The sequence below is a fragment of the Canis aureus genome, chromosome 21 (genome assembly GCF_053574225.1).
Source record: "Canis aureus isolate CA01 chromosome 21, VMU_Caureus_v.1.0, whole genome shotgun sequence".
Lineage (NCBI taxonomy): Eukaryota > Metazoa > Chordata > Mammalia > Carnivora > Canidae > Canis > Canis aureus.
Window position 1 is genome coordinate 14,547,277 of NC_135631.1, and position 25,698 is coordinate 14,572,974.

The 25,698-nt window shown below is 38.6% G+C and overlaps 1 protein-coding gene and 1 pseudogene across 1 annotated transcript; one reads left to right on the forward strand and one right to left on the reverse strand.

The window, feature by feature from the left end:
* On the reverse strand, positions 1–454 carry LOC144293229 (nuclear transport factor 2 pseudogene; annotated as a pseudogene).
* Positions 455–15,889: 15,435 nt separating this feature from the next.
* On the forward strand, positions 15,890–16,798 carry LOC144293231 (olfactory receptor 4C3D). The gene has a single exon (XM_077864323.1). It carries the CDS (start codon positions 15,890–15,892, stop codon positions 16,796–16,798), a length of 909 nt encoding a protein of 302 aa, XP_077720449.1.
* The last annotated feature ends 8,900 nt before the right edge of the window (positions 16,799–25,698 follow it).

The following is a 25,698-nucleotide window of genomic DNA, read 5'->3' on the forward strand; positions in this document are numbered from 1 at the left end:
TGTGAATAGTTATCAGGAAGAGGAGGGAGGAGGAAACAGCATGAGTGCCTGGCTGGGAAGAAGTCAGCCGAAGTTGTGCAGGGCAAGCCTGAACATGTCATTGGTGCAAACCCCAAGCATCACTGATGTTCTTTAATAGGAACATCTGGTGGAATCCCATGATGGGGTCTTCATCAGCCTTGAGCTGGCCCACTACCATGCTGATGATGCAGCTATCCGGCATAGGCTGATGGTCCTGTGCCGTGATGCTGTGCTGGATTTTTCTGGAACGGAAGGCTAGACAACTTCTCCACCATGGCAGCTTTCTCCCAGAACTTCTGTCCTTCCCACGTAAGGCATGATGTATCAATATAAATTGTGCCTAGTTGGGTTCTGTCATTATCAAGTAACTGGTAGTAATGCTGAATGAAGCTGGATTGAATCGGCTTGGCTCCCAAATTGGCTTGTCTTCCATTCTGGAGCATCACCCGGCCTTGTTGAGACCCGAGGGGCTGGCACGATGGCAGCAGCTAATTTCTTGTTTTACTTAACAATTGATTTTGGGGCATTGTGGAGGAAAGGACTCAATTATTTTTTCCATGTGGAAGACCAGATATTTCATTATCATTTATTGAATAATCCTTTTCTCTATTTATCTAGATATATGCCATCTTCTGACATATATCAAATCTTTTTTTTTTTTTTTTAGGGCCAAAGTTTTATTGAAAAAAATCCCCCCCCCGGCTTACTGAGGTATAATTGAAAAAAAAAAATAAGATATTTAAAGTATACAACATGGTTATTTGACATATATCAAATTTCTATATTTGCATGGGTCTGTTTCTGGGCCAACCCTATACTTTCCTTTACTCTGGTTTATGTCTTGATATCTAGTAGGGCAAGTTTCTCTAATGTGTTCTTTTTTTTTAGAATAGCCTGTCTATTTTGAGTCCGTTTATCTTCTAGACAATTTTAAGTCTAAATTGTCAAATTCCACAAAATGTTATTGGGAATTTTTTTGGAAGAGTTGTATTTCTATGTCACTTTGAGAAGAACTTATACTCACAAGTATGGGATACCTCTGGTTTGGTTATGTGTTAAACAAAGTCCTCTGAAAATCTAAAGGAATAGTGTCTGGGACTAATAAATGATTTATTAAACAGTTGTTCCCAGGGAAACTGTAAAGGGAGTAGAGGAAGCAAGATAGAGGAGGGAAACATAAACAAGAATGCAGTTTCAGATTAATTCCAGCAGAGGGTCACTTTAGACTGATTTTGCAGAACTCTGGAGTGTATTTGTCTGGGAAACGAACTAGGGGTGGTGGAAGGGGAGGAGGGCGGGGGGTGGGAGTGGATGGGTGACGGGCACTGGGGGTTATTCTGTATGTTAGTAAATTGAACACCAATAAAAAATAAATTAAAAAAAAAAAAGAACTCTGGAGTGTAAATTGTGCCTGGAGTTTGATTAGAAGCAAGTTACTCAGCCATTAGAAATGACAAATACCCACCATTTGCTTCAACGTGGATGGAACTGGAGGGTATTATGCTGAGTGAAATAAGTCAATCGGAGAAGGACAAACATTATATGGTCTCATTCATTTGGGGAATATAAAAAATAGTGAAAGGGAATAAAGGGGAAAAGAGAAAAACTAAGTGGGAAATATTAGAAAGGGAGACAAAACATGAGAGACTCCTAACTCTGGGAAATGAACTAGGGGTGGTGGAGGGGAGGTGGGGGGGTGGGGGTGACTGGGTGATGGGCACTGAGGTGGGCACTTGACGGGATGAGCACTGGGTGTTATTCTATATGTTGGCAAGTTGAACACCAATAAAAAATAAATTTATCTATCTATATATATAAAGAAGCAAGTGAATGGGGCAGCCCCAGGGGCTTATCGGTTTAACGCTGCCTTCAGCCCAGGGCGTGATCCTGGAGACCTGGGATCAAGTCCAATGTCGGGCTCCATGCATGGAGCCTCTCTCTCTCTCTCTCTTTCTCTCTCATAAATAAAAATAAATAAAATCTTAAAAAAAAAGATGCAAGTGAATGGAGTTTTGATACTCCTAGACTATTTAGACATTAGCTGAGGGTTTCTCTGGGGTTGGGTTGGAGCATAAATTCCCAGGCATTTTTGTCTAATAATATAAGGAAAATGGACTCTAGTAGCCCCAAGGCAGCATGTGCTAGCTGTTGGCAGTGAAAGCACATAAATGTACTGGCAAACAAGCAAACAAGACAGCACTGAATAGGGATATGGACAGACTTTGACATTCTTTACTATGCTTTTATTTATCTTGGTGTTTGGTGTTTATTTTGGTGTTATTTTAATTTTTTATTTTGATGTTTAATGTTTTAAGTCAAATTGATGCATTTCTGCACACAGATTCTATGATTAAATTTATTCTAGGAAACTTACAGTTTTGTTGCTTTTGTCAATAGTGTCCTTAAGAATTGCAACATTGGGATACGTGGCTGGCTCAGTTGGTTAAGCATTGGACTCTTGATTTTGGCTCAGGTCATCATATTGAGCGCCAAATCAGGCTCCATGCTCAGTGTGGAGTCTACTTGTCCCTCTCCCTTTGTTCCTTCCCCAGTTTGTGCTTGCTCACTCGCTCTCTCAAATAAGTAAATAAAATCTTAAAAAATAAAAGTATTGCATCTTCTAACTTGTATTATATAGAGATGTAACGATTTTTTTGTTTTTAATTGTATAGCTATCTATTTTACTAAACTCTTATTACTGCTAATAATTTTTCTGGAAACACTTTTGTGTTTTCTAGCAGACCATCTGGGGATGCTGTAGGTGTTATATCTTCCTCTTCTTCATTTTTTTTTTAACCATCTTTGGGTAGGAATTCTAGCACAGTGTCAGATATAATCAGTGACATTAAGATTGTCATTTCTAATTTTAAAGGGAGTATTTCTAACTTTCTCCATTACAGATGATGCTTGATATAGATTTTGGGTAGATATATTTTCTCAAATTAAGAAAGATCTTTCTATTTTTAGCTTGTTATTCTTATGGAAGTTGAATGTTATTATTATTGTTCTTTAAAATAATGCCCAAATCAACAATTTTATGAGATTTGTAAACTCATTAGTGAAAAATTAAATACAAAGCCACAATGAGAGATTACTTACATCTAGCGTGGTAGAAAAATATTCCTTTCTGGGAATATTTTGTTTTCTTATTTAAAAAATTTGGGGGGACTATTTTAGATTACTGATTCAATAATTTTAGTAGGTTTGAGACTATCAAGGTTTTATATATATATTTGAGTAGTTTTAGTAAAAGATTATATATGTGCATATATTGTCCATTTCATCACGGCTTTAGAAGTTATGAAATACATTCATATTTTCATTTCAGTAGTGGGAGGAGCATCCTTGGGGATCTTGCCTTCTGCTTGAGGTACCAGTACTAATCTACTTGTTCTACAGTGAGATTTCTTGGAGATCCTAGTCCCCTGTAATGCTTCTATGGTGCCATGTTTAATTTATAGGTTGACAGCGAGCCCTTAGGTGATCTGCATGCTAGAACATACAATGTAAAGTATTTGAGACTTCTCAAAGAAGAATGGGAGTTCTACATTGTGGGAAAAGTTAACGATGAACTAATTTCTTTACTAAATTTGGGCATATTTTATGTGAATCTCATTTAGTGGATTACGTTGTATTTTCTAGCTTAACCATCTTGAAATGGCCATATGCTAAAAAAGCTGCTTGCCAATAATTCCTGGACTGAAAAATAATACCAATAATGCAAATGCACACACACAAAGTCCCTTCTGGATGTTGATAAGTCTCATCCAAAATGTACATTTTGCCTTATAGTATAAAGTATAAAACTATTGAAGTTAGCAACATGTTTTAATTTTTTTTCAATTTTTATTTATTTATGATAGTCACACACAGAGAGAGAGAGAGAGAGAGAGGCAGAGACATAGGCAGAGGGAGAAGCAGGCTCCATGCACCGGGAGCCCGACATGGGATTCGATCCCGGGTCTCCAGGATCGCGCCCTGGGCCAAAGGCAGGCGCCGAACCGCTGCGCCACCCAGGGATCCCACAACATGTTTTAAAATATTTAATTTCAACTAATAATTCTTTAAATTCTTTGATGTATTTTAGATGTATATCAAATAACTGTTAAACAGCATGTGTAGGTGATTTATAAATATATATGTATAAATCAGAAATCTTTAGTAATAGAGGTAAATTAAGAAGTTAAGAGATAACTACTCTATTATGCCACCATTTTTTTTCTCCCTCACACTATTGTGGTGTATAAATATTTCTTTGCTTATTAACTCTTTCCTCCACCAGACTAAACTCCTTGAGGGCAAGAATCCTTTTGGTCTTGTCAACCATAGTATCTCAGTGCCTACCATAGTGTCTGTCACCTAGTAGTAATTACTAACCTTTACTGAGCACATACTCTGTGTATAAGGCAGTATTCTACATTTTTTACATCTATTTTAAGTTAAAATTTGAATAACATAAAATTAATCATTGAAAAATGTACAGTAGAGTGACATTTAGTATATTCAAATTGTTGTGCAACCATCACCTTTATTTAGTGTCAAGATAATTCGCCACCCCAGAAGGAAACCCATACTGTTTAGCAGTAACTATCCTTCCTCACTTTAAGCCCTGGAAACCACTAATCCACTTTCTGTCTCTGGCTTTACTTGTTTGGGATATCTGATGTAAAGGGAATCTTTTGTGACTATATTTGGCTTCTTCCACTTAGTATAATGTTTTCAAGATTCATTCACACTGTAGCATGTATCATTACTTCATTTCTTTCTATGGATGAATAATACCCCATTGTATAAGTAGACTACATTTTGATTATTCAATCACCAGCTGATGGACATTTGGGATGTTTCTATCTTTTGGCTATTGTGAGTAGTGCTCTATGAACATTTATGTACAAGTACTTGTTTACTTGTTTTCAATTCTTTTGGATATATATCTGGGAATGGAATTGTTGGGTCATGTGGTAATTCTCTATTTAACTTAAAACAAATTTTTTAATTGAATAAATTTACTTGTAACATTGTATAAGTTTAAGGTGTTCAGCATGTTGTTGATACATTTATATATTGTAATATAATTACTGATGTGCAGATATTTATCAAGTTATATAGTTATAATATAATATTGTCTGTATTCATTATACTGTGCATTAGATCTCTATGGCTTTTTTAGTACTTGTTACAAGTTTGTACCCTTAAGCAAGATAACTCTTATCCCAACACCCCCCATCCCCTGAAGACCACCATTTCACTAATTGTTTTGTTTTAAAGATTTTATTTATTTATTCATGAGAGACAGAGAGAGAGAGAGAGAGAGAGAGAGAGGAAGAGACACAGGCAGAGGGAGTAGCAGGCTCCATGCAGGGAGCCTGACGTGGGACTCAAAACTGGGTCTCCAGGATCACGCCCTGGGCTGAAGGCAGTGCTAAACCACTGAGCCAACTGGGCTGCCCTCACTAATTGTTTTTTTTTTTTTTTTTTTACAGGTGTTTAACATTTTTAGATACCACATACAAGTGATATCATACCGTACTTTCTCTGTCTCATTTATTTGCTTAACATGCTCAAATTCTTTCCATGTTGTCACAAATGGCAGGATGTCTTTCCTTCTCATGGATTAATAACATTTTATTGTGTATGTGTACTACATTTTTAAAAACTCATTTATCCATTGATGGGCATTTGGGTTGTTTCCATGTCTTTGCTATTGTGAATAATGCTATCATAAACATTGGGAGTACAGATAGCTCATTGTAATCCTGTCTTCATTTCCTTTGGGTGTATACACAGAAGTGGCATTGTCAGATTGCATGGTAGATCGATTTTTAATTTTTGAGGTACCTCCATATTATTTTTCCGTAATGGTTGGACCAACTTATTCTTACCAACAATATGTATAAGGGTTCCCTTTTCAGCACTTCCTCACCAGCACCTGTTGTCTCTTCTTGATGAGAGCCCTTTTAACAGGTGTGAGGTGAGCCATTCTAATCAGTGTGAGCCATTCTAACATTGTGATTTTGATTTGCATTTCCTTGATGATTAGTGATGTAGAGCATCTTCTCATGTATCTCTTGGCCATTTTGATGTCCCTTTTGGAAAAATGCCTGTTTAATTCTTATGCCTATTTTTAATTTTTTTTGTTGTTGTTGAGTTGACTAAGTATATATTTTGGATATTATCCCTTTATCTGATATAGGGTCTGCAAATTTTCCCCCCTATTTTATAGGTTGTTTTCATTTTGTTTCTTTTGCTGTGCAGAATCTTTGAGTTTGATGTAGTCCCATTTGTTGATTTTGGCTTTTGTTGTTTGTGCTTTTGGCTATGTTTAACTTAAAACAAAAAACAAACCACCAGTGTTTCCACAGCAGCGGCACATTTTACATTCTCATCAGTAATATACAATATCTCCAAATTCTTGCAAACATGTGTTACTTATCCTGTTTTTGATCATAACCATCCTAGTGGGTAGGAAGTGGTAATGTCGTTGTAATTTGATATATAGTTCCTTAATGACCCAGAAATCTGAACCAGGAGTGGGGGGTTGCTCTTTTCTTGGCTGTCCCAATTCTGGGGTATGGCATATGGTAAGCAGGCAGTTAAAACTTCACAGCTCTGTATTACAGCAAAATAGCTGCCTCATTCCTCCCCAAGCTTTTCCCATGGTATATCTATCTATCTATCTATCTATCATCTATCTATCTATCTATCTATCTATCTCACTTCACACCTGTTAAAAGGGCTCTCATCAAGAAGAAATATATATATGTAATACATATATTTTTATTATATATATTTTATGCTATGTTTATAGCAGCAATGTCCACAAAAGCCAAACTGTGGAAGGAGCCTTGGTGTCCATCGAAAGATGAATGGATAAAGAAGATGTGGTCTATGTATACAATGGAATATTACTCAGCCATTAGAAATGACAAATACCCACCATTTGCTTTGATGTGGATGGAACTGGAGGGTATTTTGCTGAGTGAAATAAGTAAATCGGAGAAGGACAAACATTATATGGTCTCATTCATTTGGGGAATATAAAAAATAGTGAAAGGGAATAAAGGGGAAAAGAGAAAAAATGAGTGGGAGATATCAGAGAGGGAGACAGAACACGAGAGACTCCTAACTCTGGGAAACGATCTAGGGATGGTAGAAATGGAGGTGGGCAGGGGGTGAGTGACTGGGTGATGGGAACTGAGGGGGGCACTTGACAGGATGAGCACTGGGTCTTATTCTATATTTTGGCAAGTTGAACACCAAATTGAATAAAAAATAAATTTATTAACAAAAGAATTTGATAGAATTTTAAAACACATAGGTCTGTATTCTTTTTAGTATTGCCACTTTCTCCAAATACAATATAATATCACACACAAAAAGAAGATGTGGTATATGTATACAATGGAATATTACTCAGCTATTCGAAACGACAAATACCCAGCATTTGCTTCGACGTGGATGGACCTGGAGGAAATTATGCTGAGTGAAATAAGTCAATTGGAAAAGGGAAAACATTATATGGTCTCATTAATTTGGGGAATATAAAAATTAGTGAAAGAGAATAAAGGGAAAGGAGAGAAAATGAGAGAAAATATCAGTGAGGGTGACAAAACATGAGAGACCCCTAACTCTGGGAAATGAACAAGGGGTAGTGGAAGGGGAGGTGGGCGGGGGTTGGGGTGACTGGGTGATGGGCACTGAGGGGGGCACTTGGCAGGATGAGCACTGGGTGTTATGGTATATGTTGGCAACTTGAACTCCAAAAAAAAAAAAAAAAAAAAAAAAGTAAGTCCTTGGGAGGCTGGAAAATCTTGGGCCATAGGTTCAGCATTTGTGATAAACTTAGTCCACTTCTCTGTTTTTCCTTGGCCCTGAGCCATATCAGGAGACTTGTTAGCCTCTGAGACAGGGTCTCACAAGACCAGGGTGTTTAAATTCCTGGTCTGGTGCCAGCTTCTTCCACCTGGCTGGGAGAGGGAGTTGGTCTCTTCTAGGAGCTGACTCTGCAGCTCAGACACATAAGAAAGTCATTTTTAACTTGTTCCAGTTTTTAGGGCAAGAAAGGCAATAGGATTCCCAATCTGGTTGTGTCATATTAGTGATTTCATCCAAGAGGTCTTTCATAAGGACTTCATATCTGGGGTCACCTAGGGGATGGAGCAGCCATTGCTTCTTGTCATCCTCCAACTCACGCTTACCACAGAGAGCAAACAGGGACTTAGGACCAACTTTAGATGAGTTCAGTGCTATGGTGGTTGCAAAACGTGGCATGTTGGGATCTGCTCTTATAGGTGGAATCTGAAATTTCAACTGGTATTTCAGAAATTTTCAATCCACCTCACTTTTTCTAGAGAAAATGTTCAAGCAAAATAATGAATTGTACATTATTCAAGCATTTCGACTTGGCTATACAAGTAAGTTGTTTCTCAGTATTGATATCTTTTCTGTTAAATTCAAATTTTCTATTGTTTTCTATGCAACAAGATCGATTTGATTCTTGATAATGATCCTAATTCCATCCTCTTTTCTGAATTTTGATTTAAAGTTTCCAAAATCCTATCTTAACTTGGTATTAGGGTTTGAATTCAGAAAAAAATACAAATAACAATCAAGAACTTACTTTTTTTTTCTTAGAAATTTATAGCGTCTATAGTCTGTTTATTCACTTATCTGATCTCAACACCCATCAGAGTCAGGTAGACTGAGTATTAACATCACTCTCTTACAAATGAAGAAACTGAGGCTCAAAGTGGCTGATTGGAGGAGCTGAGAACTTCCTGGTTTGATGGCTGTTTCAGACTCTCAGGATCCACTAGTAGTCAGAACATGCCCTCAAACCCAGACCTGGAAGATCCCAATCTCACGTAGTGAGTCCTCTACCCATTTGGAATTGAGATAAACTTCTTTTACGTGATTTCTTCACCTGTCCTCTGCCAGCCTTTTTTTTATTTCATAAGATTATAAGAAGACAGATAATTCAGAGTGTTCTCAAGCTCTTTCTAGAAAGACTCAGCTTCTTTTTAATCTAAAATATATTTTCAGCTACCTTTTCTCTGTGAAGACCAATGGATTTACCTGGCAATTGCCCAGAACCTTCTTCTGAGATTCTGCAGCATTCTGTAAAAGTAATTCTTGTGACAATCATTTGACTTTCTCTGCTTATGAATCTCACAATTGTGGTTGCGGGTTGGAAGCATCCACACTGGTCAGTGCATTGAGATTTACAAGCTCAAACCCCCAACTTGGATGTCAGGGTTGGAGCTTAGATATGCAGAAGGTCATTGCAGAACTTGAAATAAAGGGGATCCCAGGTCAGGAGGGCCCAGATGGGATGGAGAAAGTGGTGGAGCAGAGAGAGATCAGAGGTGGGACAGGCTGGGGCAGATGGTGGGGAGACCTGAGTATAACAGCCAGGAACCATGAGGTGGTGGCAGCAAGGGACCCAGGTGAGCATTCAGTATATCTGTGTGGTGTGAGACTGATGGTATGTGGTGCAGAGAGAATGAGGTTAGCATTTGGAAAACTTAAATCACATCCAAGATAGGGTAGGGCTCCTCTTCAGGCTCATATAATTCCTCAGGCAAATTTCTATCACAGTCTGAATACTGTATGCTCCGTAAGAATGAGGACCAAGCTGACTTCATCTCCTGTTTCCTCAGCCACCAGCTCAATATACCTGATCACGATATGGTATCTGTTGACTGAATGAATGGATGGATGGACCTTTAAACCTACTGTGAACCCAGGGACCTGGGGATGAACTCTGAATTTATCTGGCTCACAAATAATTTGAATGTGATAGCCTCTTCATGTGATAGTAGCTCATCTTTCAGGGTGCATGCAGAATGTTTAGAACCCTTCCAGACTTACAACTGCTGAGATAACTAATCTTGGAGATGCACAGGCCAGAATCAATAGGTTGGTGGCCAGGGCCTTAAGAGAAGATCGGGACCAGAGAAGTCCCCGAGGGCCATTTCTGTGAGGATAAGGGGGAAAAAAAAGTGAAAATGGATTTTATCTTTCTAGATAGCACATGGAAGAGGAAATGAAGCATAAAGAGATTAAAAACCTGTTCTAGGAAGTGTCTCAAATTATGGGGAGGTTGTAAAGTGAGAGCATCTGTTCACAGATGCAAGGAGAAACTTCTATTTGCTCCCAGGATCCACCAGTTATAGCTGATAGCACTATTCCTCACCGCCAGCATTCCTCACTTGGCAAGAAGGAGTACTATGGTTCAGGAAGATGAAGTCAATTTCCAAAAGTCTCACAGTTACCTCAAGGAAGAGTCAGCACAAGAGCCCAAACTTCCTGACTCCTATTGGAGAGAAAGCTTAGGAGAGAAAGAAGCTAGAAACTCTCAGTTGGAGAACAGTGCAGTGAACAGCATGTGGGATTGATGTCAGATGGAGGAGCCTGGTCAAATTCTGTTCTACCATTTACTGCCCTGGGATAAGTATATAAAGGAAGAAAATTCATTGATATTTAATTTTATCATCTGTGAAGGAGAAAATAAAACCTAGTTTTCTGTCTCATTGTAATGATGAAATAGTATGGTACATAATAAAACACTGAGTTATATATTCAGAGAGACCAATTGTATGGGCATGAAATTATCTCTACCAGTTCCAACAATTGCTTTGACAAGAACTCTCAAGATCTGGAATCTAAAAGGCTGAGATTGAGAAATACTGATCACCTATAAGTTATTTCTCAGTTCCCCCTAAATTACTCTTTGTAGCTTTAATAATTTCTGAAAGGGAGAAATATATTGGATAGTAAAACATAGAAAGTTCAGCATTACCAGTGGTTAGAAAAATACAAATTAAAAAAGTGAGTTGAAATTTAGTGAAAAATAAACCTGATATCTATTACTAGCTGGGGTGAAAGAGGTTATCTACATTTTGGAGTTAGTTATGTAAATTGGATACTGTCTTTTTTGGTGAGAGATCTCAAAATTCTTTTTAACATCTATATCCCTCTGTTTAGCCTATACATCTGAACAATTATCCTAGGGACCCAGAGGTAACTTAATGCATGATGAGGTTTTTTGTGGTGTTAGAATAAAATGACTTATTATTAGTAGGTACACCTACTTGACAGAATAATAGGCAAAATGATAGGCAATCATTAAAAACAATGCCTTATATTCCCACCAACAGTGTAAGAGGGTTCCTTTTTCTCCGCATCCCCTCCAACATTTGTTGTTTCCTGCCTTGTTAATTTGCCCCATTCTCACCGGTGTGAGGTGGTATCTCATTGTGGTTTTGATTTGTATTTCCCTGATGGCAAGTGATGCAGAGCATTTTCTCATATGCATGTTGGCCATGTCTATGTCTTCGTCTGTGAGATTTCTGTTCATGTCTTTTGCCCATTTCATGATTGGATTCTTTGTTTCTTTGGTGTTGAGTTTAAGAAGTTCTTTATAGATCTTGGAAACTAGCCCTTTATCTGATATGTCATTTGCAAATATCTTCTCCCATTCTGTAGGTTGTCTTTTAGTTTTGTTGACTGTATCCTTTGCTGTGCAAAAGCTTCTTATCTTGATGAAGTCCCAATTGTTCATTTTTGCTTTTGTTTCTTTTGCCTTCGTGGATGTATCTTGCAAGAAGTTACTATGGCCGAGTTCAAAAAGGGTGTTGCCTGTGTTCTTCTCTAGGATTTTGAAGGAATCTTGTCTCACATTTAGATCTTTCATCCATTTTGAGTTTATCTTTGTGTATGGTGCAAGAGAGTGGTCTAGTTTCATTCTTCTGCATGTGGATGTCCAATTTTCCCAGCACCATTTATTGAAGACATGATATGGGAAATATTTAAGTTGTATTCATCAGGATTATATATGAAACATATGGTGTGATTTCAAAAGTGTCAATGAAAAGTGATAAAAAATCATAGATGGATGAAGGAATGGAAGAAAAATACATGAAAAACTTGGCAAGTTTTTCTTTTTGAATGGTAGTACTAACTTTTTTTTCTCTTTATTTTTTAAACTCTGTCTACTTGCCATGAGTTAGGTTTGTTTTTTTTTATTTATTTTTTATTGGTGTTCAATTTACCAACATACAGAATAACCCCCAGTGCCCATCACCCATTCACTCCCACCCCCCGCCCTCCTCCCCTTCTACCACCCCTAGTTCGTTTCCCAGAGTTAGCAGTCTTTACGTTCTGTCTCCCTTTCTGATATTTCCCAGACATTTCTTCTCCCTTCCCTTATATTCCCTTTCACTATTATTTATATTCCCCAAATGAATGAGAACATATAATGTTTGTCTTTCTCCGACTGACTTACTTCACTCAGCATAATACCCTCCAGTTCCATCCACGTTGAAGCAAATGGTGGGTATTTGTCATTTCTAATAGCTGAGTAATATTCCATTGTATACATAAACCACATCTTCTTTATCCACTCATCTTTTGATGGACACTGAGGCTCCTTCCACAGTTTGGCTATTGTGGCCATTGCTGCTATAAACATCGGGGTGCAGGTGTCCCGGCGTTTCATTGCATCTGTATCTTTGGGGTAAATCCCCAACAGTGCAATTGCTGGGTCGTAGGGCAGGTATATTTTTAACTGTTTGAGGAACCTCCACACAGTTTTCCAGAGAGGCTGCACCAGTTCACATTCCCACCAACAGTGCAAGAGGGTTCTCTTTTCTCCGCATCCTCTCCAACATTTGTTGTTTCCTGCCTTGTTAATTTTCCCCATTCTCACTGGTGTGAGGTGGTATCTCATTGTGGTTTTGATTTGTATTTCCCTGATGGCAAGTGATGCAGAGCATTTTCTCATATGCATGTTGGCCATGTTTATGTCTTCCTCTGTGAGATTTCGTTCATGTCTTTTGCCCATTTCATGATTGGATTCTTTGTTTCTTTGGTGTTGAGTTTAATAAGTTCTTTATAGATCTTGGAAACTAGCCCTTTATCTGATATGTCATTTGCAAATATCTTCTCCCATTCTGTAGGTTGTCTTTGAGTTTTGTTGACTGTATCCTCTGCTGTGCAAAAGCTTCTTATCTTGATGAAGTCCCAATAGTTCAATTTCTCTCGTTGTTTCTTTTGCCTTCGTGGATGTATCTTGCAAGAAGTTACTGTGGCCGAGTTCAAAAAGGGTGTTGCCTGTGTTCTTCTCTAGGATTTTGATGGAATCTTGTCTCACATTTAGATCTTTCATCCATTTTGAGTTTATCTTTGTGTATGGTGAAAGAGAGTGGTCTAGTTTCATTCTTCTGCATGTGGATGTCCAATTTTCCCAGCACCATTTATTGAAGAGACTGTCTTTCTTCCAATGGATAGTCTTTCCTCCTGTATCGAATATTAGTTGACCATAAAGTTCAGGGTCCACTTCTGGGTTCTCTATTCTGTTCCATTGATCTATGTGTCTGTTTTTGTGCCAGTACCACACTGTCTTGATGACCACAGCTTTGTAGTACAACCTGAAATCTGGCATTGTGATGCCCCCAGATATGGTTTTCTTTTTTAAAATTCCCTTGGCTATTCGGGGTCTTTTCTGATTCCACATAAATCTTAAAATAATTTGTTCTAACTCTCTGAAGAAACTCCATGGTATTTTGATAGGTTTGTAATTAGTTTTCCACCACTTTTTCTAAGAGGATCTGCTGGTACACAGCCTTAGCAGAAACCAGAGTCAGCAACTTTGTCTCTCCTTCTGCTCCTTTCGTCTGTTCCATGACAGTACTCTGCATTGTGAGGTGTTTGATAGTGTGGGACAGAGAGACAGACTGGGAGTCAGGAGACATGGGATCTGTGTGCAGTACCCCACAACCTCACTTCCTGTGGCTTGGGTTGGCTGTTTAATATCTCTTGGTCAAAATGTTAGTATTTGAAATCCAAAGATGTTTGTACCAGCTTACCATACAAATAAGATTATCCTTAAAGGCTTATTGACAAAGAATATGGGAAGTGATATTTTAAGAGGTCCCCCGTAGCCCATAAATCGATGAAATCCCTTATTTGGTTTTTGAACTATGATCACTTAAGGATTGTGAGAATTTTCCAAACCAGGGAAGAGACTATGAAACATTATTTCCTCCCTGCGGGAACTTTCTTTAATCTTATTCAGGCATTGAACAATATGCATCATTCAAAGCAGGAGAAAGAGGACCAAATGATGCAGAAGGATGACTTTTTAAGAATAGTGTTGTTTCTATCAACGTGCCATGTTAGAAAGTAACTAATTCTGATAAGAACTTACTGACCTCCTTAGATCCAGGTATTGTAAACTTCCTATATTTTTTGGTTTATTTTTTTATTCATTCAACAAATAGTCATTGACCACTGCTTAGGTCTGGTGATATAGCTATTAAACACAAAGAATCCTCTTTCAAGATATTCTTAAGCGTAGGGTTGGAAGGTGGACAGGCGCTAGTACAACATAGTGTGTGCAAAGAGCTAGGATAGAGCTGCGATCTGGGTGCTGTAGGAATACAGTGCAAGTCCTTATAGTCTAGCCTAGGCTGGGAGAAGAGACCATCTTCCTTTTGGAGATGATATCTGAGCCTATTATTGGAGGATGTATGGGAGTAGAATTGGGAAAGGTTGGTGGGATAGCAAGTGGGTGGCAATGAGATGTTAGTGAGTATGACTTAATCAGGGAATTTAAGGTAGTTTAATATGGCTAAAGCACATGGTAGTGGACAGGGAAGGATAACATGGGTGGATCACTAAGATTCAGGGACTTGTGATGAGGCCAAAATGCTTAGATTTTATCTTAAATGTAAAGGAGAGCCTTTACTGGATTTTAAACTGGATGATGACATGATTGAATGATTGAATTTTATACATATTACTGGCTGCAGTGTGGATGACTGAACAGGTGTCTGCGTGAGATATGAGGCAGGAGAGACTAGTTATGGTGTTGTTGGAGCAACCATCAGATTATTTTGTTAATTGATCTAAGTCTAGTGCTGAGAACTATGGTTGGGGCATGGTGGGTGCTCAAAATGTTTGTGGAATCAATGAATGGATGGATGGATGGTTGAAAGTTAAGGAACAAGGTTTGGTAAAGTATGATGACAAATTTTGAGATTATGAAATGGATTAGTAAAGGGAGAAGTCAAGGATGACTTACTCTTATGTTTGTGGTGGGTGATGGAGGAAATATAGAAGGAAGAGCAAGTTGAGTTGGGGTTGAGATGAGGAAATCACTTTTTGAGGAGATGCCCATGTGCAGTGAGAAGTGCAATTAGGAGCTGGTTGTGTGGTTCTAAAAAAACAACTACAACAAATATTTAGGGAAATTATTTTCCCATAAATGGTTATTTTTAATGAACTAAAATTTATATGTATTGCAGTTTTTTAAAAAAGATTTTATTTATTTATTCATGAGACACAGAGAGAGAGAGAGAGAGAGAGGCAGAGACACAGGCAGAGGGAGAAGCAGGCTCCATGCAAGGAGCCTGATGTGGGACTCGATCCTGGGTCTCAGGATCACACCCTGGGCTGCAGGTGGCACTAAACCGCTGCGCCACCGGGGCTGCCCTGTATTGCAGTTTTTAGTAAAAAAAAAACTCCATGAAGATTTTTTCAATCAGAAAACATAATTTATTCGTGCTAGTTAAAATGCAAGAGAGGCAATATTTTGGGAGTTATTATGTCTGTTATTTAACTTTGTACTTGGTTAAATTATTAATTAGGAATGCAGAAAATTATTTATATTATTAGCAGGTTCTTGCTTTGGGATTCAGGATTTGGAATAACGCTATTCCAGAAACACTGCTTTTCCTCAATTTGAAGTTTCTCGAAAGAAGGAGTTACAGATTTTTCTGGGTGAATCTCTCTCTTTTTTTTTTTTTTTTTTTTTTTTTTTGGGTGAATCTCTTTTAACCCAAGTCCTTGCTGTAGCTCACGATTCATGGATAGTTCACGAAACATCACGGAATTTTTCATGCTGGGACTCTCACAAAACTCCGAAGTGCAGAGAGTATTATTTGTGTTCTTTTTGATTGTCTACCTTGTTTCTGTTGGAGGCAACCTACTTATCATGATCACCATTATCTTCAGTCCCACCCTGGGCTCTCCTATGTACTTTTTCCTCTCATGCTTGTCATTCATTGATACTTGCTATTCCTCGTGTATGACCCCCAAACTCATCGCTGACTCCTTGTATGAGGGGAGGGCCATCTCTTTTGAGGGCTGCCTGGTTCAATTCTTTGTTGCCCATTTATTGGGAGGAACGGAAATCATTCTGCTCACGGTCATGGCCTATGACCGCTACGTGGCCATCTGCAAGCCCCTGCACTACACGACCATCATGACCAGGCATCTCTGTGCCCTGCTGGTGGGGGTGGCTTGGTTGGGAGGCTTCCTGCATTCCCTGGTCCAGCTCCTCCTGGTCCTTCAGCTGCCCTTCTGTGGGCCTAATGTGATCAATCACTTTGTCTGTGACTTGTACCCCTTGCTGGAACTAGCCTGTACCAACACGTATGTCATCGGCGTGTTGGTGGTCGCCAACAGTGGTGTGATCTGCCTGTTGAACTTCCTCATGCTGGTTGCTTCCTATGCTGTCATCCTGCGTTCCTTGAGGTGCCATGGTGCGGAGGCGAGACGTAAAGCCCTGTCCACCTGTGGGGCCCACTTCACTGTTGTTGCCCTGTTCTTTGTGCCTTGTATATTTATTTATATGCGGCCATCATCTACTTTGTCCATAGACAAAATAGTGGCTGTGTTTTATTGTATTTTGACACCCATGTTCAACCCCCTGATTTATACATTGAGAAATGCAGAGGTGAAAAATGCCATGAAAAATCTATGGAAAAAATGAACAATTGTGGATACTGATATAGTAGGGGGAAAAAAACCCTATCATTCTCAGTAAGAATTCATATTGTTATGATGAGAGCTTAGAGATATCAGAAAATTTCAAAATAAAACTGATTTGAACATTTCAAATTATGGCTAATCTATCCATGTCCTATGTTACTGACCAATCAGATTAGTATACACAACTTCAATTTTTTCTTACACTAAATTGCAGGACATGGAAACACTATCTTTCTCTCTCCCTTGCCTTTGTCTGAGATGGAACCTTCATCAGCCTGGGGAAACAATGATGGGTATAATCCCCTTATAGAAATGTTACTAACCTGGTCCTCCAACTTTGCACATTGGAATATTGATCAGAGTAATTACTGATGGTTCACCTCTATCTGATTCTGTCTACATTTATTTTTGAAATTGTACTGAACTGTAGCTTAATGTGATCTTATTACATTTAAAAATATGCTAGGAAGTGTCCATAAGCTTCACAAGATTGCCAGGAGTCAAAAAGGTCAAGACTGCTTTTATCTGGCATGTGCCAGACAGAGGCTGCTACACTGCTGGGTCCTGGACAGAAGACCACAAGGCGCAGAGCAGTGACCAACTCTGGAGAACACTGGATGGGACTGACCAGTCTTCAGTTGCCCTGAGATAGAAGTTGTCCTTACTACATAATCTGCAATTTCCATCTGCCATGTGGATTCTTAGATGGTGGTCCAAATCTTTCACGCCATGAACAGTTTTGAAATCACAACCTGGATACTAATAGTTAAATATCTTTTCCCTGAGTGTTATTGTTTTTTCCTTTGACTTTGAGGGAAGAGTGAAGGCAGAGGCTTTCTGAGCATCAATGCTGTCTCTGGAGGGACAAGTTGGTTTGGGGACAATAATGTCGGAGAGGATCTGTAGCTTGGGGCTCTGAGAATACAGCAAATACAATGAGGAATTATTGAGCCCAAGTCATGGAAGTGCACAGAATAGATTTACACTAAAATTAACATAACTCTAATATGTTGTGAAATTCTGCAGCAAATGTGTAAATATTATGTACCACATTGTCTAAACATTATGTGACCACAAACACACAAATGATTGAGCATTGATTTGGTACATCAGTTTATAAATAGGATCTCATATTATCCTTATAAGATGTGGACATGGTTTTCTTTTTAAAAATGAAGAAAATGTATTCACAGAGGCTGATTTACTTAGCCAAGGTTGAGCTAGAATTTATTTTATTTTATTTTTTTAAGTTTTATTTATTTATGATAGTCACAGAGAGAGAAAGAGAGGCAGAGACATAGGCAGAGGGAGAAGCAGGCTCCATGCACCGGGAGCCCGACGTGGGATTCGATCCCGGGTCTCCAGGATCGCGCCCTGGGCCAAAGGCAGGCGCCAAACCGCTGCGCCACCCAGGGATCCCTGAGCTAGAATTTAAATTCACATCTTTCTGCCTTAAGTATGATCTTGCCAAAATGCACACTGCTTTACTATCTGCTGATCTTTCTCTGCATGTTTTACTTTGTTTCCTGCTTGTAAGCTTCCGGTTATTAACGTTCTTTTTTTTTTTTTTCCCTGAGAAGGTTCTATGCTGTTATTTATTTCTTTATTTATTTAAATTTATTTTTTATTGGTGTTCAATTTGCCAAATATAGAATAACACCCAGTGCTCATCCCATCAAGTGCCCCCTCTCAATGCCCGTCACCCAGTCACCCCCACCCCCTGCCCACCTTCCCTTCCACCACCCCTAGTACATTTCCCAGAGTTGAGAGTCTCTCATGTTCTGTCTCCCTTTCTGATATTTCCCAATCAGTTATTAATGTTCTTATTGTCAGTCTGTGATATGCACTTGCCCAGATTTAAAGTCCAGAGTCACTGTCCAGTATAACATCCATGAGGCTTTGATTTTCTCTAATCTACATGTTAAGATGCTTGCTCCCACTCACTTGTTACTGTGGAAAGACTTTGCTTCCCATGTGTATGTCTTCTTATAACTTGAATTTATTGAGTTCTCTAGTCAGCTGTCCCAGGTATTCTGTTTGAGGGCTGCATTTTATTGATAATACAGTGAAAGGAATTTTTAAAAAACTTTCTTTGAGGGGATCCCTGGGTTGGACAGCGGTTTGGCGCCTGCCTTTGGCCCAGGGCGCGATCCTGGAGACCCGGGATCGAGTCCCACGTCGGGCTCTCGGTGCATGGAGCTGCTTCTCCCTCTGCCTGTGTCTCTGCCTCTCTCTCTCTCTGTGTGACTGTCATAAATAAATAAAAGAAAATTAAAAAAAAACTTTCTTTGGCAGGAAGAAAAATATAGACATAAAGTCAAAAAATCTCATTAGGTGTAATAGCATTTCCTGTGCACTACATTTGGGTATTTTTCCTGGTTTCAGCAGCTCATAATTTCCCTGTTTTCCAGCTAATGCCGGTAGCTTACACATTCCCCTACGATTTTATGTTCCATGGTATGAAGATTTTCTTCATCTGTTTAAGAAAGATAGCATTTATCATTATTTGTTATCATAGAAAGTGTTTATGACATGATATGGAATTAAAATATCAGGTAATGAAACATCATGTGGTCTGGTGATGTAAAATTTTATAATCTGCTTGTTCAGTTCTGGATAGGGATGTGTGTTTGCAAGTAGGTTTATAAGGCCAACAGTACTTTGTGGTATGATTCTGTTTTACTTTGAACTTTTACTTGTGTTTATTTTTAATGTATAATAAGCATACATGATTTCTCCAAACTACAGACACATTAAAAACAGAATATATTGTAACTCATAAACAAACTCAAGCTGGTTCCTTGACAAAAAAACAACATCCCAGATGTGGTTCTAGATTCTGGGACATCACACTGAATAGAATCACACACAAATCCTATCTTCAGAAAAGGACCTAGTCCCTGGAAAGCCATATTAGGACGTTTATTAATATAATGGGTTTTCCTCTTAATAGACCAATGGAGAAAAACCATATAATTATCTCAGTACATAGTGCTAAAGTATTTTTCAGCTCTCAAATATATATCTATCAGTGATTACAATTCTTTTAGGGTCCTGGAGATGATTTAAAATAAGAAGGTTCTGGCAAGCAACGTTTGAGGTGCTTTTATTAGCTATTGTATATGTCACCCAATGAGAGTGGGGCAGTTGTCCCATTCCAGCACAACCCAACTCAGAGTGCTTTTCCTAAGGTTTTTACCACTGAATTTCTTTACCCTACCTAATTTTACATCTTCCCATCATCACATGGAGTAGGTATAGTGGTCCATGGTGCTCATTGTGCTTAGAAAACTCAATGTATAGAGGTCTGCAGGTTGGAGAAGTAGTTTCCTCAGGGTGCCTTCAAGTGGCCCACATCTTAGCACTTAAATCTATTCTACATTAAGGTTGATAAATAGTGATTGGAGGAGAAATGTTTTACTTATTTACTCAACTGTAAAGAAGAATACACACTGTATTTAGAAGTTTTGAAAAGGCATAAAGCTGTCCGTATGTATGTTTATAATGGACACATAACTAGACCTGCAGAAACGTACCATGCTTCTCTGAACTCTCATTTTCACCTGAGAACAGAGAACTTAATTTAGTCAAGTCTGTTTTTCTAATCTAATCTTGAGACTTCAGTTTTTAAAACAGTTCTATCCATGGTGAAGACACTTTCTCTTGAGTATGGCATCCTTTTCCCCAAAAGGTAAGTCTTGGAGGCTTAAGCACTCTGCCTTCTGTAGTCAATGGGATGGGTCCACTTGCTCCTTGTCTCGCTTTGTTTACATTCTAGCTCTTTGCTATAGGTGAAACTCATTGCATCTATTCCTCAATATAAAGCACCTACAGTGTTCCATGGAAATTGTGAATGAGAGTCAGGAGGTACCAATTCGGCTCCATTATCTGCTGTAGTTTTGTCGAGGAGATGTAGCTATATGTATATTCCTTTTCTAGGTAGGATTCTCTAGCCCAGTCTTTCATTCATCATCCTTTTGGCTCAGCCCAAAACTTTAGAGTCATGCTGACCCTTCTCTCTCTCTTCCCTTCCCTCCACCCTCATCTTACAGCTGATCCTTGAGCAAATATTCTTAGCTCAACTTCAAAATATTCCCCATCTTGAAGAGTTCCAGTCCCAGCCATGATGGAGTAAGCACAGTCCACCTTCTCCCTCCCACAGAGATACAGCTATGAACCCTAGACAGAATGCACGGAGAAGCCATCTGAACACTTTGAAGACTGAATGATAGTAGGCCTATTCAGAAAGATCAGATTTGAAGGTTCAGCTCCCCCCCTTCTCTATATGACTTGGTCTGACCTGGAAGTATGCATTGGGTACATGTAGGAAGAGCTCCAAGAGAATCCTTTTTTCTCTTTTTAATTTAAATCCAATTCACTAACATATAGTACATCATTAGTTTCAGATGTAGAATTCAATAATTCATCAGCTGCTCCTCATATCATGTGCCCTCCTTAATGCCTACCACCCAATTATGCTATCCCCCCACCCACCTTCCCTCCAGCAGCCCTCAGTTTGTTTCCTACAGTTAAGAGTCTCTAATGGTTTTTCTCCCTCTCTTATGACTTCTTATACACAGTTTTTCCTCTCTTCCTCTATGATCTTCTGTGCTATTCCTTATATTCCCCATATGAGTGAAACCATATGATAATTGTCTTTCTCTGATTGACATATTTCACTCAGCATAATACCCTCCAGTTGCATCCATGTCAATATAAATGGGAAGTATTCATTCTTTCTGATGTCTGAGTAATATTCCTTGTGTGGAACGTCTTTATTCATTCATCATTTATTCATTCATCTGTTGATGGACATCTTGGCTCTTTCCATAGTTTGGCTATTGTGGACATTGCTTCTATAAACATTTGGTGCAGGTGCTCCTTCAGATCACTGCATCTGTATGTTTGGGGTCAATACCTAGCAGTGCAACTGATGGGTCAAAGGGTAGCTCTATTTTCAACCTCTTGAGGAACCTCCATATTGTTTTCCACAGTGGTTGCACCAGCTTGCATTTCCACCAACAATGTGAGAGAGTTCCTCTTTCTCCACATCCTTTCCAACATTTTTGTTTCCTGTCTTGCTAATTTTAGCCATTCTGACTAATGGTGTGAGGTGCTATCTCCTTGTGGTTTTGAGTTGTATTTCCCTGATGCCAAGTGATGTGGAGCATTTTTTCATGTGTCTGTTGGCCATTTGTGTCTTCTTTGGAGAAATGCCTGTTCACGTCTTCTGCCCATTTCTTGACTGGATTGTTTGTTTTTTTTGGGTGTTTAGTTTGATAAGTTCTTTATTGATCTCAGATACTAGCCCTTTATGTGATATATCATTTGCCAATATCTTCCCCATTCTGTAGGTTGCTTTTTAGTTTTGTTGACTGTTTCCTTTGCTGTGTAGAAGCTTTTCATCTTGATTAAGTCCCAATAGTTCATTTTTGTTTTTCTTTCCCTTGCCTTTGGAGATGTGCCCAGAAAGAAGTTACTGTGGCCGAGGTCAGAGGTTGCTCCCTGTGTTCTCCTCGAGGATTTTGATAGATCCCTGTCTCACATTTAGATCTTTCATCCTTTTTGAATTTATCTTTGTGTATGGTGTAAGAAAATGGTCCAGTTTCATTCTTCTACATGAGGCTGATTTTCCCAGAACCATTTATTTAAGAGACTTTTTTTCCATTGGATATTCTTTCCTACTTTGTCAAAAATGAGTTGACCAGAGAGTTGATGGTCCATTTCTGGGTTCTCTCTTCTGTTCCATTGATATATGTGTCTGTTTTTGTGCCAGTACCATACTGTCTTGATGATTACAGGTTTGTAATATAGCTTGAAGTCTGGCATTGTGATGCTACCAGCTTTGGTTTTCTTTTTCAATAGTCGTCTGGCTTTTCTGGATCCATTCTGGTTCCATACAGATTTTAGGATTATTTAAGAGAAACTTTCTCTTGCTGGTCAGACAAGCGGGCCAGAGAATGAGGGGGTGAATCTCTTCCTTTCTTTTTCCTCTCCCTCCTTCTATTCCTATTCTTTCTGTTTTCTCCTGTCCTAGACCCCAGTCAGTCCTCTGGCAGAAAGGCAGTACAAGGACAATAATGGCGGTTGGACCGGTGCCTTAATATTTTAGGGAGGGGGATATTTTTATTTGACTATTGGAGATGTGATCTCAGGAGCCTGGGACAAATCCTTCTTATTGCCTCTGTCCTCCTGAAACTTGGTCATAGACTCAGAAGCACGCAGCACAGAGAGAAACTAAAGCGGTTTCAAGAGCTAAAAAGCACCAGGGATATCAATGAGAGGAGGGCACTCAAGAAAGTCATTTCATTAAATTGTATATGAATTCCAGGACTCTCCACCTCAGAGTTGTGAATGTGTGAATCTGAACTTAATCAGCATACCAAGGTCTTTGAGAATGGCTTTATAGGGTAGAGCACCACTCAAGTCCCAGACTGGCCACTGGGTGGCGCACATGTGGGAAAGACCTGAAGAACACTGCAAAGGATTTGCTAACTGAACTCTGACTTTGGAATCACAGTCCACAGAAGATGGGTTGGAAATTGCAACCTGAAACTAACAAGGTTAATTCCTGCTAAAATTTAAAATTCAACACTCTTGATTTAAAAGATCAGATATTACATAATATTCAAAATATCCAGGACACAATCCAACATTTCTAAACATACAGAGAAGCAGGAAATCTCAACCTGCAAGTGGGAAAAAAAATCAGCAGAGTCAAAGACTAAAGCAACCATTATAATCATGATCGCATAAGTAAGGGCAAGCATACTTGAAACAAATGGAAAGATAGGAAGTGTCAGCAAAGAAATAGAAATTATAAAAAAGAATGGAATTGAAAATTGAGAACTGAAGTATTCAATGGCCAAAATAAAGAATTCACTGGCTGGGCTCAGTGGCACTGTAGGAATATGAAAGAAAGGTGAACTTGAAGATAGATCAATAGAAATTATCAAGTCTGAACTACAGAGAGGAAAACGATTTACAAAACTGGACAAAGTCTCAGGGATTTGTGGGACAATGTCAAAATGTCTAACCTTCATGTTACTAGAATTTCAGAAAAAAGAGGAGAAAGGATGTAGCTCAAAAAATTAAAAAAAATAATGACTGAAAACTTCCCAAATTTGGTAAAATATATAAATTTAGAGGTGCAGGTAGTTCAGCAAATCTCAAACTGGATGAACCTAAAGAAATCCATTGGAGACACACCATAATCAGACAATTAAAAAAAAAACCAAGAGAAAGAAAATCTTTGATTTATAGAGTGGAACACCTGTAAAACCATGAAGCAGTTCAAGAAGTAGATTTCTAGCCCTCTCAGGATTCCTTATATTTCTTTCAAATCATATCTCTTTTTTTCCCTTCTTTTCTTTTCTTTTTTTCCCTTAAAGGTCAACACTAACATGACTTTTATGATAAAACTTCTTTGCTTTTCTTCATACTTTTATACATTTATCACCTATGTACACACCCCTAGGTTGGTCTATTTAAAAATTTAAATACAGCAATCTTATATGAAATCATGGTATCTGGATTCTTTGACTCACCATTGTGCTTGTGAGATTGAGTCATGTTATATCTGTCATTCACTTATTTTCATTCTGTTAGTCTGTTGTATAAATTTACAACATTTTTTTTACCCATTCTATTAATTATAGACATTTAAGTTGTTACTAGTTTTATGCTTCTACAAATAGCTCTGTTAACAATCTTGGTGATGTGTCTTCCAATGCACAGCTGCATATCTTTGTCTTGGTTTTATATTCAGGAATCGGGTTCTGGGTCATAAATTATATGCACATTTATGGATATCCAATATATACTTGGAAAACAATTATGCATTTCCACTAGCAGCTTATGAAAGTTACCAATCCTCCATACTGATAATAAACTCTTGATATCGACTCTCCTTTTAATTTTATGCATGTAGGGTAGCATTGCAGTGGTATTTTATTGTGATTCTGTATCCTATTTCTCAGAGGATAAAAGAGAGGAGTCGTACCCTCCTAGATATTTACTGACCATTGGGTATATTCTTTGCTGAAGTGCTGTTCCAATCTCATGTGATTGTTTTTATTTTCTTGATTTGTAAGAGTTCTTAATATTTTCTACATCATTCCTGGTTCTGAGAAGCAGAAGCTAAGGCAGAGTAGATGTGCAAGAGAATTACTGGGGGAAACACTGCTGGGGGAAGGCGGGAGGAGCCATCCAGAATGACACAGATCCCACTCTGTGAAGGAGAACTGAGAAAAGGAAGAAAGAAACTCATGAACTGCATTGTAGTTCTAAGAAACAAGACTTAGGAAATTCTTGAATTAAAATGAAGAGTAGTGGGGTGCCTAGGTGTTTCAGTTGGTTAAGTATCCAATTCTTGATTTCAGCTCAGGTCATGGTTTCAGAGTCATGAGATCAGGCCCCACATTGGGCTATGTGCTCAGTGTGCTATCTGCTTGAGACTCTCTCCCTCTGCCTCTTTCCCTGCTCAAGTTCTCTCTGTCCCTCTCAAATAAGTAAGTAAGTAAGGAAGGAAGGAAGGAAGGAAGGAAGGAAGGAAGGAAATAAATAAATAAATAAATAAATAAATAAATAAATAAATAATAAAGAGTAGTGATTGGAAGTTGGGGAAGGGAATTTTGAAGAAAGTGAAGGTTTTAAATGGTCCTTGAGGGTAACTGGGAAAATGTATTGATTGTAGAAACAGAGTAGGATTCCTGAGCAATGTTAATGAACCTTTCAAAGGTGATGATTTGAATTTTAGTGGACTAAATTCTCCCTATTTTGTGACTCTTTCTAGAAGCTTTCACTAAACAGGTTGGGAGGAGGCTTAGAATAGGTTTCATTCAGTCCTGGGGAATAGCTGAGCATGTACCAAGAAGGCAAGAGTGCTAGAAAGGTAAATGG